Genomic DNA, 14,518 nt, shown 5'->3' on the forward strand with positions numbered 1-14,518 from the left:
AAAATAAATTTTAACATCAAAGAACACACAGTTCAGACCCCAGTGTTTTTTCCTATTCTCCACTAGAAAATGGTTTTTTGAATTTCTGCATTTGGGTAAAGTGTATGCTCAAGTTAAAAAACAATTCTTGCCCTGGCTGGTGTGGCTCAGTGGACTGAGCGCCAGCCTGCAAATGGAAAGGTCGCCAGTTCCATTCCTGGTCAGAGCACATGCCAGGGTTTCAGGCCAGGTCCCCATTGGCGAGAGGCAACCCATCAATGTTTCTCTCACACACCAGTGTTTCTCTCTCTCTCTTTCTCCCTCCTTTCCGCCTCTCTAAGAAATAAATAAAATCTTAAAAAACAATTCTTAAAATATTAGAATTGGGTCTTTAACTATTTTTCCTACAATTATTTATCAGAGTAAACCTGAAAAAATGGTAATCATGATGCTCAGCATTTAATGAGATCATCTCCAAGCTACAGATACTTATGTGGTGATGACCTCATGATTATAGTAGACAGCATTATTTTAACATACTAAAATCCCCAAAGGGGGGAAAAACTGAGACAACTATAATAGAATAAACATGATTTAAAAATAAAAAATTTAAAAAAACTGAATTAAAAAAAGACTAAAATCCAGAAGAGAGATAAAAATTTTAATTTAGACTCTTCTCAAAACTGCCACTGAGGAATTAACTTTTGTCTCCTTTTTTATTATGTACTTTTACAGTCAGTGGAGAGAGTTAAGGAATAAAATGATCACAACATAATAAAGGAGGAGCAGGAGACAATTTAAATCATACACGTATTTCATAATTTTCAAATAACTAAATACTGATTGCATACAAAAAGATTACATTATAATACACAATAAATATGTTCAGCCCTGGCTGGTGTGGCTCAGTCGACTGAGTGCTGGTCTGTGGGCCAGGAGGCGTGCGAGAGGCAACCACACACTGATGTTTCTCTCCCTTTCTTTCTCCCTCCTTTCTCTAAAAATAAATAAATAAAATCTTTAAAACAAATGTTTACTATTGGTTTATACTTAAACAGCTTTAGTTTTTGTAAACTATTTCACAAAAATGAGTAAAAGACAATTTTTCCTTTTCAACAACTAGAAGTCATTTTTATTACAATAGTATATGATAACAATTGTTGGAGTACTATTATAAGTTTAAGACAAACCTATGATATTTCCCAATGCCCATACTGCTTGCTCACAGACATTTTGATGGGGTGAATGGAGAAGCCTCAGGAAAAGTGGCACAGCATCTGAAGGAGGAAAACATTAAGATCATTTAAGTCTATACACTGTTATATGTCAATTATGTCTCAATAAAATTGAAGAAAAGGTTGAAGATACTATAATCTAAACCAAAATCAATCTCCCTCCCGAAAACCTTAAAAGAAAGCCTATCAAAAAATACTTGAAATATATTTTTATTACATAATTTTCATTAGAGTAACAGTAGAAAAAAACTGACTAGCAGACTACTTAGCACCAAAATTAGTTTTAACATAAAAATGTCAAAGATGGTAAGATTTCGTTTGCAATTAAACTTGAATTTAATCCCAATTTTAAGATTAATTCCTTATAGATTAAGCATTATCTCCAAATTAAAAAATAAAGAGTCCAATTGTTAAATTAACTTTTGAATTATATCACATGAATAAATATCACATGGATCCTTAGGTCAATGATTCCTGTGCCATCTGAGACTTTCTGAATCAGGAAAGATTTTGTTGTTTAACAAGGATGGGAAACACAGAGAAAGGTTTATATGTGAACAGAATACAGCACTGAACAAGTAATTCTTCTATTTCCTTTCAAAAATGTTATTTGAGTACATGCATTTCAATCATACTTTTAATAAAAAGTAATTAATTTATCCATTATTTTTGGTATATTAAGACAGAGTAGCAGTGTTAAAACAAATTCTAGGTCTCTTTTCTAATCTTTAAAGAGCACATAAATAAAGGGAAAAAGAGTAAGAGATTAAGACACTGTCTTGAGACTATATAAAATTTACTGACTAGTCAGCCTCAGCTGGTATGGTTCAGTGGACTCAGTGCCGGCCTGCAAACTGAAAGGTTGCTGGTTCAATTCCCAGTTAGGGCATGTGCCTGGGTTGCCAGCCAGGCCCCCCAGTTGAGGGCGTGTGAGAGGCAACCTATTGATGTTTCTCTCCGTTACCCTTTCCCTCTCTAAAAATAAATAAAATCTTAAAGAAAAAATTTATTGCATAGTCAACTATATAAAACAAAAACCCCTAAAAGGACAAAAATGAAACTACCTGAACCCAACATTAAACCAGTTTTACTAGACTTAATGTGATTATTTAATAACTTTTCTATGTAGTATGATGATACAAGTGTCTACATAATGAAATGTTTACTCAGGTAACACTTTTATTCCCCTTCAAAGTCATGTAGAAGTTGGCGCCTAAGATTTTCACAATTTCAGACAAGTGTACAAGCTGACATGCTTGAAAAGAATTTTAGAAGTACCTTCTTTAAAATTAATTTCTGGTAGTTAAAAATAACTGTGTAAAAAAAATAATTCGGTGGAAGAATCAAATAGTATTTATGAAAAAAAATACAGGGTATTACTTCCAATAATGACTTCCTAATTCTTGGAACAATAAAGAAAAACAATCTTCTTATAAAACAATGAAAAAAATGTGAAGTTATTCTTTGAACAGGACCACTTTACAAAAGATTTTTCTGAAATGTATGATAGAAATATCATTAAAAGAGGCCCAGAGGCAGTATGGAAATGGGAAAAACACCTTTATTTCTATAACGTCCTATAAATAAAGTCTAATTATAATAATGTAGTCTGCTACTATAATTAGGAAATGTGAGATTTTGAATCAAATGAATTTTTGGAAATAGAAAACGCCAGTCATTGATACAAGATGGTTCAAGTAACATACTTAAGTTGGCCTATTTTAACTATCTTATGTGTTACTGAATAGCTAGTATTTTATAGTATAAATAACTATCCTTTTTAGTAGAATGACTGTTTATTTTTGCTAACTTAAAAAAAAAAAAATCACAATTTTGTCCGTTAACCAACTTACTTGACTGAACTACTGCTTGAGTTTGTTCAGAGGTTCCCGACGCAATGTTTGTCAAAGCCCATGCAGCTTCAAACTGTAAAGAAGGACTATAAAAAACAAGTAATTTTAAACAGTAGGGATTTTTACATTGGCCCAAATATCAAGCAACCATTCCTTCCCTCTAGAGCATTATAAAAGTGTTGAATAGTTTCAAAAGGTACCTATGCATCCAGAACGTCTTTTAAACTTTCAATGCCTATGTAAAATTTCTCTTCAGTATAAAAGGCATACAACCTACTCAGGTAACCTTATTTTTTAGTAAGAACTCTTTAATAAGATACCTATACATTACTCTCCCAACAGTTTTCTCAAGTACCTATCTGGCCAAACCATTTCTTGCCAATTTTCAAAGTTTAAGAGTTACATATATCATTCTCAAGTTCTTCTTTGGCTTTCACTATTATCTCTTGGTATCAACACACCTCGCACTGTTTCCTACTTTGGCTTTTCAACTCCATTTTGTAGGACCCCTTTTTTAAAAAAAAAAAAAAATTAAAGATCAAACTAATTACTAGAAAATCTTATCTTCTGCAAAGGACACTCCTTAAATTATTTCTTAAAATAATGTACTTACTTGTCATCTCTTTCAAGACAATGGACTAAAATAGGCAATATTCCAGATTTTATTAAGTCATCAATTGGTGGATTTCGATCACTGGACAAAAGCTTCCTGTAAGAGATGTAAGTACCTCCTGTGAAACTTAACTACGTATAATTAAATTGAAATTCATATTTGCTATAGAGACTATAGTAAGTCTGAAATTTGGCACAAAGACTCTGAGAACTACTTTTTAATTTATGTAATATAACCTTTTCTCTATTGAAGGACTAATTCATAGATTAGTAATTAGGAAAAAAATGGTAGACCTAACCACTTTACTGCCTTTTTATTAGTACAGTAATATTATTCCCTCAATAAAGTCCCAAATGACATAAAAAGACAACTAAATATTTTACATTTGTTACCGTTAGATTTAATTTTGAGATCAAAGGAAAAAAGTGGCCAGGCTCTTTCATCATGTCATTTACCTTGCTAACAAAGGAATTAAGAGGTCACCAAAATATCCCAAATTATTCACAGCAGGTCACAACAGAAAAAAATAAAGGACAAAAGCAGGTAGGCTGCTGATACAAGTTTATAGTTGATACTAGTATCCACTACTTCATCCCATGGTACACGCCAAATCAAAGGTCATATAAACTCAACAACATTCTCTCAAGTGAAATGAAATAAACACAGCAATACATAGAAAAATGTCCGAAGAGATATTGGAGATATTAAGGTGAACAAGACAAACATCCTTGCTCTCACTGAGCTTAGAGGGTAAAACAACAAAAATTGGTGCCTATTTACACATGTGGTCAACTTAAGCCCTCAATGTGGCCTAATCCAAGTCATTACCCATTTAAATCCCATGCACTATTATATAAATTCAATGTTTAAGAAAGCTTAATGAGATCACATCCCTATATAATAAACCAAGTGATGCCTATTTATTTACTACCCTATCAATGCTAACTCCTTTACTTAGCTTTAAACCACTCCAAAAGTTGGCTTCATTTTACCTAACTAATCTTACTCTCCGTAATTTGATAAAAGGTCAGTTCTCTGTCCCACCATTTCAATTGCACGTCCAGGCCCTTCACATCCTATTCTTTGCACTTGGGATGCTCTTCTTTTTTGTCTAGTCCAACTCTACATATTCAATGTCCACTTCAAGTTCTGTTTTCACAGTACCCTCTCTGAATTCTAAATTCTCTGAATTACTAAAAGAATATTCACACAGCACATGCTTGTGTATGCTCTTAAGTATCACTATTTTTATATAGTTCTGCCTTCCTAATCAGGCTCTAAACTTAAGGGCAAGAATTATATCACATGCTTTTTCACAGTATTTTCTGTAACACATGGCACAATTCTTTGCATAAAGTAGGAAATAACCCAGTCTTAACTGAGGTGGCAGGTTTAATTAAAAATTTTTTCTTACTTCTCCATTGAAGACATTCTCAAAGAGAAACTCTTTGAGCGCATAATAATACAAGTATCTACAAAATATCAATAATATTAGTTTTGTGCCATAGTCAATCTGTGCTAAGGTGCCAGCAGTTTTACCCACAGTTGCTTCTGCAACATCAATGTAATGGTAACACAGTGAGAAAAGGCAAATGAAGCCTTAGAATTATTGTGAAAATAGGTTTGATCTCATATACTCCCTGAAATTGTCTCAGGATCTCCTAGGGAGACTGAGAACCCCTGCCTTAAGGACTTAATTATCTTACAGAACTCATATTGAGAAGAGTCGCTCCAAAAACTATAAAATAATCAATTCTGACAATGGTGAGCATAATGTATCAATTTCTTAATCATTCTTCCTATAAACATTAATTTGCCATTATGAGATGTGAAAATTTCTTTGATTTTCTTCTACAAAACAAAGTTCTCTCTAAGAAGTTCTGTTTCCCTCCAGTGGGCTAAACACTCTAATTCTATAATTTCAAGTTTGAAATTCTCTAGGTAGGATCAATTTCTTGCTTAAGCCTTTCCTACTGCAAATCACAACACAGGGTGTTATGTTATTCTTATATTTGTAAGTATACAAAGCAACTACTATATTGCATGATTCAAACCTATCATTCCCAAACTGTTTTTTAATACAAAGGTTTCAGTAATAAGTTCTTATGCTTCTTCCCTTAAAATATGAGAGCATAGACTGTATGACAGAAATATATAAGATTACTTAGTATTCCTACCTTAAAAGAGACAGGAAATCTTTGAAGTTCTAAATTTTAATGTCTACTTGCCTATACACTGCTACATTAAGCTTGTAACTTGATTTATTATTTGATCAATATGAGGATTGTGAGAATTAGCTACCTGGGCAGGATCTGAACAATCTAAGTTTTTATCAAACTAAATCTATTTATTAGTAAAAGGTAAAACTTTTAAAATAATATTTTCCTATTAGTCTATAGCAATAACCTGTCAAATCAACTTTTCCCAAGCATCTGTGTGTATTAAATACACTAAACCTTAAATGTATTTGTGAGTTGAGAATGCTGCTGCTTATTTTAATACTCTAAATCAGGGGTTAATTTTAATAAAGTCAATTGGTTTATGACTATTCTGTATGGTTTGTCATCAATGTCAAGTGAGTGTCAAGACTAGAATATAGTGAAATCCTAAAGGAGAACTCCTGTATAAGCTATACAATTTAAATATATCCTCAAAATTTAACTTACCTAGCAGCTTGAACTGCACTTAATTGAATTCCTTGGTTATCACTTGAAGCATTCTATTAAAAAAAAAAAACACCAAACAACAGTTTTGATATAGGTACAAAATCATTAGTGAAGTCCAAGAAGTATAACGAAGAGAGAAAAAAATAACTCGACTTACTTGAACAATAGCTTCTAGAGAGGTATTTTGCTGGGAAAAAAGTTAAAGAAAAAAACTAAGTTAAAAAGTCACCTTAAAATTCTATATTTACATAAATCTTTCACTGGTAGTTTTAAGTCACCAAAATAACAATAACTTACCACTCTATAATCACCATCTATATCAGAATCTTCACAGATATCTTCATGTGGTACATTCCTTCTCTTTAAGAGATGTTCGTCTCTTTTGTTCTTAAAAAAAAAAAGAAAAGAACTTTAATTAAATAAAGCTAAACTAAATACTCTAATACAAGGTAGGCTATCCTGTGCCTACAAACTGAAATATGAAGTGACTTAAAATAAAATGCAACTGTGGGTAATCAAACTGAACTGTGAATTAAACACTTAAGCAACACTAATTTGAGTCCCAAACCCCAAATATTACATTTGGAATAAACTGTGTGAACTATGTAAAAACAAACTACAAAACAGAAATATTTGATTAAAAAAGTGTACAGTTTAAGCCAGAATCAAACATAAGTATTTATTTAAAAATACTAAGCCATTTTATACATCATCTGGGAGCTTCTCTATTACCTAAAGTGTCAAAACAAAGGTTGAGTATTTCAAAAATCAGACAAAAACCAAGGGTCACTTGAATTTCATTAAAATGTTTGGGACAAATTAAGAAATATATTCTCAACTACTTAAATACTTGAAAAGTTAATGAAATTTTTAAGTAACAGGTTCCTTTCAGGTAACTACTACGGAGTTGCCATCTGGTAACTTGTTTCTCTGTTTTTTTGATAATGGTCAGGTTGTATTTTGCCAACTTCAAAAGCTTGTCAAATTTAGTCAAAATTTTTCAGTTTTCAAAAGAAAAAGAAATGCTAAGCACTTGAGATTTATAAATATTTGATATCTTCTATACATGCTGTAATGTTATTAGAATGCTGCTTAGAAGTACCCATTATTAATCAGACTCACCTTTCTTAATTCAACTACAACCTCATTTCGTTGTCTTCTCATAGTCTACAAGAAATTAAAGAAAAATATTTAAAACATCACCTCAAATTCCATGACCCAGAGACCACTATTAACATTTTGATGTACATCTCCTTATCTTTTCTTCTAGTCACATATGTACATACAATATTTTACTCATAATAAAGATATTACATTATGTAGAAAATTTGCTATCTTCATTTCACATTCATACTCTCAAATACTGAAAATCTGTGAAATTATTAATAGACCTATAATGTCAGATAATGATGAAATCTAAAAAATTGTAACATAAGAATTATAAAGGTACAAAGACACAAAGAATAAGAGAATCCATGATCTCATTCCTCCCCCATATGAAATGTGAAAAGTTAAAAAGTAATACATGTACAAGGTTAGTAAATTAACTGCTTTACGAAAAAAGGTAGGCAGTCTTCCTGCCCATCCACCAGTCTCTTTCTAAATATAAACACTGTTAGATTCACTATGATTCTGACACACTTACCTATTTATTCTGTTCTTCCCCCTCACTTTCACTTCATTTGTGAATTTTTAGAGCTCTTCCATGGTGGTATATACAGAGCAACTTCATTCTTCCTAATGACCATATAATTGTTCTATTTTGTATTGCAACTATTCTCATATTTTTCCCATTTTAAAGTCACCTAACATGGGATATATGCTTACTATAAAACATTCACATGTTCAGAAACAATACAAGTTCTAACTCTTTCTATGTATGGGTTCACATGTCAAAACATATTAAGTGGAAAGAGTAAGTCACCAAGTTTTACTTAGGTATCTAATGAGTACCTCAATTTATGTCCAAAATCAAACTTTTGATCTTTAAAAAACATATGTACTGTGTCTCACCTCATGCAGTTTTTATATGTGGAGCAGATTATGTGCTCTTAAAAAATATATTTTATTTATTTTTAGAGAGGAGAGGAGGGAGAAAGTGACGGGGAGAAACATCAGTGTGAGATAACATCCATCACCTCTTGCACACCCCCAACCAGGGACTTGGATAGCAACCCAGGTGCCCCAACCAGGAATTGAACCCACAACCTTTTGGTCTGCAGGCCAGTGCTCAATCCACTGAGCCATACCAGCCAGGGCACATTATGGGTTCTTTTATTCTTTGTAACTTTTGTATTTTTATAAAACTTATGTTACTGTTTAAAATTTTAATGATACACCCAAAATTATAGATTAATAATTTCAAAAAAATTTCAGCAAATGGCAACTTCATCCTTCCAGTCGCACAGGCCCAAAATCTTAGAGCCATCTTTGACACTTCTTTTTCTCTCACATATTAAATCTGTTAGCAAATCCTATCGGTTCAACTTCCTCCTTCCACTCTTTCTTTCCATCCTCCTCCCCAGCCCATTCTTATCATAGCAACCAAAAGAACCCTCATAGGGAATCTTAATTTTTGTGTGCTGTGGACTCCTTTGGGAACCTGGTGAAATCAATGGACACTTTCTCGGGATGGTCTCATCATCAATTCCAATCTGGGCAAGTTATGATGAGTCATCACACCTGAGGCATGTAATTTTTTAGTAAAAGGTTTATCTCTGCCTTAAGCAAAAATTGTTTCTGTGCATCTAGATTAAACACACCTTTGAAATGCCTCTTTTCAGAAGAAGTGTGACTACCCTCAAGAGAGTACATAACTTTGTTAATTATCCTATAATCCAATAACTGCCTTGCCTTCTTCTACCTTCTTGTAATCTTCCTTGCGTTCCCTTCCTAATTGCCAATACATAAAAGAAACTGCAAAACTGTCCCTCTCCAGAGCATTTGTGATCTTGCTTCCTGGCAATTGTCATCAGTTTGGCTCAAATAAACTCTTATAAAAATTCTCTACAGGTCTGAACGTTCATTGTCAACAAAAGGGAATACGGTTTCAGTTAGAAGTTAGTGAAAATGATGTAATTTTTTCTAACTTCCCAGGTATGCCTGAATTGTACACACAGATTCCATGGGAGGAAGGACTCAGTAAGGAACCCCTCTCTAAAGTCAGTCATATTATATTACACTCCTGGTTAAAATCATCCCACTGCTCTCTGCTTTGGAGTAAAACACTATTTATTACAATGGCTTAAGTCCACTCAAATCTTCCCACCTCATTTCCTCCTGTGGAGGAAAAAGGGGGTTCTATAGAAAGTAACCTCACAAGTGATATGATCATAAATTCCTAACTAAGTCATGGAGGGTTAGTCATGCCACAGGCCTATAATTTTTAAAACTGATTTTGAGAGAGAGTGAGCGAGGAAAAAAAACCACACACACTGATTTTTTGTTCCGTATATTTATGTATGCACTGGTTGATTCTTGTATGTGCTCTGACCAGGGATCAAACCCACAACCATGGCATATGGGGACAATGCTCTTAACCAACTGAGTGAAAGGTTTTTAAGCAAGTCTCACCATACAACAGCTCCTAAAAAGATGGAGTCCAGAGCGAAACTGCTTGGATTCGGTATTCCAAGATGTACTGCTTCTCAAGATGTATTGGTTAATCTTATACGTACTGAAATCTTCCCCTCAATTTTTGACCAAACCAACTCATGCTATCATTAAGTGATGCTTTGGTACCGAGAGGGATTTAAAAAATACCAAGACTCATTAAAAAAAAAATTCTGATAAATAGGCTGCCAAGAGAATAAAAATAATTAAACAAATATTACAGTAAGAGTTTCAACACTCATTATAGATTGATCATTACAGTTGTAAGAGGTAAGAAGAAATATATATATTTTTTAAACAAATAACAAAACTGAAATTTAGAGAGGTTACTTGGCCAAGGTCACATAGGTAGGAAAGTAGGATAGTCAGGATTAGAATTACAGTCTCATTCAAGCCAATTAACTACTAAGCCATACTGTCACCCAGAAGTCTTACAGTCAAGTAAGAGTCCAATCCAATTTTAGAGCCTAGGGTTCATACTAAGGCAAAAGTTATATCCAGACAAAAAGGTTTGCATTGCATCGGTAAACAATGAACTCTAGTAAACAACAACAGAAAACTATGTCTCACACAGAAAATAAAATCGGTAAAAATACCCTATTTAAAAGATTGTCCAATAAAAGATAGAATTCTGAGGGATGGAGAAATTTTTAGCCTGAGAATTAAAGTTTTTTTAGTAACTACTCCATCTAAAGAAGCAGGTAGATGGGCTTTAACTTCATGATAAAGCAACCTATTAAATAAATCCAAAACAACTACTGTTAATAACCACTCACGGAAACTTACTTGCAAAGTAGGAGATCTGACAATCTGTTTATTAGATAGCAAAAAAGCAAAAGTTTTCTCCTCTTGAAAAAAAGCTATTACCTCCAAGGTAAAGAGAAGACTGAATGACAAAGCAGAAAGACATCCTATGCACCAGCCTAGCAGCATTTTTACCCTTGATTTTTCTTGCAAAAAAAACAAATGCCTTTAAAGTGGTATCACATATTCAGACATTTTCAACTCACAACTCCATCAATCAAAGACTTTATTTCTCCAGGATCCCATGAAAGGGGTATAGTCTATAAGGCTTCTTTTTCTGAGTCTTTCCTAATCTAAAGGGGGGTGGGGGGTTTATACATTACATGTGAATTATAATAGTTGTGAATTCACATAACCTACACTGATGGAATAAACTGTCAATTAGAATTCCAAAAGGCTGCCAAACTGGCCAAAGGCTTATTTATAGCTATGTAAAGAACAAAGGCTGTAAATGGGGAGGGAGAGGCAGAGAAAGGTAATGAGTAAAAGAGGAGCGTTCAGACAAATCAACCAGGATTTCTACATTTTTTTTGCCTGTAATACAATAAAACTTCTAAATTCAGGCAAAAGGAGACATGAATGACATTGTCAAAAAATTTAAGCAAGTTAATCTTACAAAACACAGAATGCTATTTCTATCTAAAAAATTCAGTTTTAAAATATAACAAATAATTATTGTGTGTCCATCACTGTGCTAGGTTCTAGGGATTAAACTCTTTTTTTGCTGTAATGAGGTGTAGGAAGGATATAGTATTTTCTTTCAAATTAACAGCTGCTCAATTTTCAATTAGTGGCGATGTAATTTCTAAGTCACTTTTTACTAATGTCTAGTTTTTCTTAAAACTTTTAAAACTATTAATGTAAAACATAATGTAATAATAAACTGTATGAAAGTTGAATGTTTTAAGTTTTATTGCAAAAAAAGTTTGGGTTTCAACCAGTAAGGACTCACTCAATCTCAATGGAGAAAAATGTTTAAAGAAAATTCTAAAGTTAGTTGTACAAAGGATAAGAAATATAAGTGCTCTGAATTTATTTCATCCAGCCTGCCATTCATACCTTAGGAATGTTACTACTTAGGTAATACCACAAAAACAAAACAAACAAAAAAATCTGGTACAAGATCTTTAGCAGGGTGGTGACGTATGTTCCAAAACTGGACTGTGGCAGGGTTTGTCCGACTCTGAAAATTTACTAAAAATCACTGAGTTGTACACTTAAAAATAGGTGAGTTTTACATAATATAAATTGTATCTCAATAAAGCATTTTAAAGTTATAAATACACATACATACCCCTCCTCCCTCTATATGGATTATTACTATACCACTTAGAACCTGCTGGAAAATATTCAGTCAGTCAGATATTTACTAATTGCCTATTTGCTAAGACTAGAAAAGTATAAAGATGGACCAGACATAGCATATCTATGGCCTTAAGGAGGCAGTACTCTTATGACACAGGAATATTTATAAAATAGTAATAATACCTAACATTTAGAAACAATGAATGCTGAACACCATTCTAAACATGTTACTTGATTTCACTCATTTAATAAATATAATGTGTTACAAAAGGTGCTCTTGAGAGTAAAAAACTGAGTAATAGAGATGAAATATGAGCTGAATCTTTAAGACTGAATGGAAATTCATTTAGAGACAGGCTTTCCAGGTAGAAAATATAGCAAATACAAAAAGAGAGAACCATAAAAGATGGCATATGCAGGATATGCTGAAGAATGTCAGGAGGCAAGAATGGAAAGGTAAGGAGCCAAATCAATGCCATGAAAAGCTAACCTAAACATTTTCAGAGAAAAATGAGTTACTGGTATTTTCAACCCAAATGGACATGACATTCTAAACATACTTGGCAAGTACAATGGTTGTTTAACCCACAAATATGGTAAACAAAATACTAAAAGTATATAACTACAAAAGTCTGTTTTTACACTCCTTTCCTATTTCTCCCTCTTTTCATCTCCACTGGATCTGTCCAGCAGCAGTCATCATACTGCTTATTCATGCCTCTGCCCAACAGTACACGTGTTGTCAAGTTATATTATGGTTAGCAAAGAAATCTCAACTTGACATTTAGGACAATAAAACAGAAATCTTAAATGCTTCCTCAAACTGTGGATTTATTTCTCAGAGATAGTATTTGTTAACAGTAGTAATAGAGAAAAGTTCTAATTAGCACTACTACTGGAGGGCAAAGTTTACATAAGCAGATTCAAGTTCTTAACTCTAAGAAGCAAAAAGACTAATGATAATTGAGTATAAGAGGAGTTTCAAAGTAAATTCAGAGTAGGAGGCCAGATTTAACCTTGGCAAGTCTACCGGAGCATTTTTAAGAAATAATTCTAGTCAATAGATCCCATGTTCTAAATGATCCATATCGAAAGTATAAGCACTAAAACTTAATTACATGAGTGTCATTTAAAAATCACAAAAAACATAGGGAACTGCTAACAGTTGTTAACTTCAAGGAATGCAATTACACTAAAAGTTCAAACAATAAGGATATGGATTAAATCAAACAATTAGGGGACTTCTGGTCAAGATGGTGGCATAGGTAAACATGGCTCACCTCCTCACACAACCACATCAAAAATACAACTGAACAATAGAACAACCATCTCTCAGAACTGTCAGAAATCGAGTTGAATGGAAGTCTGACAACTACGGAATTAAAGAAACCACATCCATCCAGACTGGTAGGAAGGGCAGCGATGCACAATGGACTGGTCCCATATCCATGTGGTGGATAAAAATTCAGGAGAGATATCTTGGGAGCAATGAATCCCAGCCTCACACCAGGCCCCCCAGCCCAGGATTCCAGTGCCAGGAAGATAAGTCCCAGTAACTTCAGGCTGCAAAAACTAGAAGGGACTGAGTTAGTGAAACAAACTCCTGGAGTCCCAGGCAGGTTCTTCTTAAAGAACCCACACATGGACTTACTCAGACCCACTCCTTCTGAGCCTCTGCATCAGGATGGCAGCTTGAAGGGCACCAGTGGCATGCAGGAAGGAACTGAAGTGTCTGGCATCAAGGCAAGAGCTGAGGAACAGCTTTCTCTCAGAGAGAAAGGCAGGAGATGTCATTGTCCCTTTTCTGAACCCTCCCCCCACAGAGCCACAGAATCAGTGGGTGGGTGCAATATCTGAGATTCCATCAATCTAACAATGTTTGTCCTGCCCTGGAGATCCCTTGAGACTCCATCTCACCCAAGCTGTTTACAGAGACTTTTCCATGTGAATGGCTGGTCTTGGTTCATGCTTCACAACTTCCTAAATCCTCTCAAGCAAGCAACTGCCATCCTCAGTGAGCCCCCAGCCCCTGTACCTCTTGCTAAGTGGCCCCAGGCCTGGCACTAGCAGCAGCCACTTCAAATGGCTTTGTAGCCCAGGCAGGGTGGACCTGGGCAGAAAATAGGGGTTGGGAGGAAGCTGACCTTGTCCTGCACCACCCAGGAAAGCCCAGGGCCTGCCAATCCAGTGGACAGCTACAAGTTACACTGGGGCACCACCACCCTGCCCCTGCACAGCTGAGCCTCCACAGAGGGTAGTGGTTGGTGGTAAGCGGTCACAGCCAGTTCTTGCAGCTGACTGGCCTGGGTAAATCCCTCCCATTGACCTGCCAACAGCAATCAAGGCTCAATTACAATAGGAGGGTGTGCTCCGCCCACACAGGGTGTACCTCTAGTACCCAGCTTGGGTGTTAGGGGAGGCTGTACGAATGGACCCTACAGGACATCTACT

General features: G+C 34.5%; 1 protein-coding gene across 2 annotated transcripts in view; it reads right to left on the minus strand.

Moving 5' to 3' along the window:
- Positions 1-14,518, minus strand: part of KPNA4 (karyopherin subunit alpha 4) — a 56,771-nt gene that overhangs the window by 20,803 nt on the left and 21,450 nt on the right. The window contains exons 2-8 of one of the 2 annotated variants that reach the window (XM_054580194.1): positions 7,469-7,515; positions 6,644-6,733; positions 6,504-6,533; positions 6,347-6,399; positions 3,681-3,776; positions 3,068-3,153; positions 1,170-1,256 (exon numbers count right to left, since the gene is read on the minus strand). In XM_054580194.1, coding sequence (XP_054436169.1) covers positions 1,170-1,256; positions 3,068-3,153; positions 3,681-3,776; positions 6,347-6,399; positions 6,504-6,533; positions 6,644-6,733; positions 7,469-7,515 — 489 coding nt within the window. The remainder of the gene's footprint in view (positions 1-1,169; positions 1,257-3,067; positions 3,154-3,680; positions 3,777-6,346; positions 6,400-6,503; positions 6,534-6,643; positions 6,734-7,468; positions 7,516-14,518) is intronic. The other variant, XM_054580185.1, reaches the window with a different exon arrangement.

The sequence above is a fragment of the Pteronotus mesoamericanus genome, unplaced genomic scaffold (assembly GCF_021234165.1).
Source record: "Pteronotus mesoamericanus isolate MK-2021 breed Mesoamerican mustached bat unplaced genomic scaffold, CSHL_Meso_final contig_116, whole genome shotgun sequence".
NCBI classification, from domain to species: domain Eukaryota; kingdom Metazoa; phylum Chordata; class Mammalia; order Chiroptera; family Mormoopidae; genus Pteronotus; species Pteronotus mesoamericanus.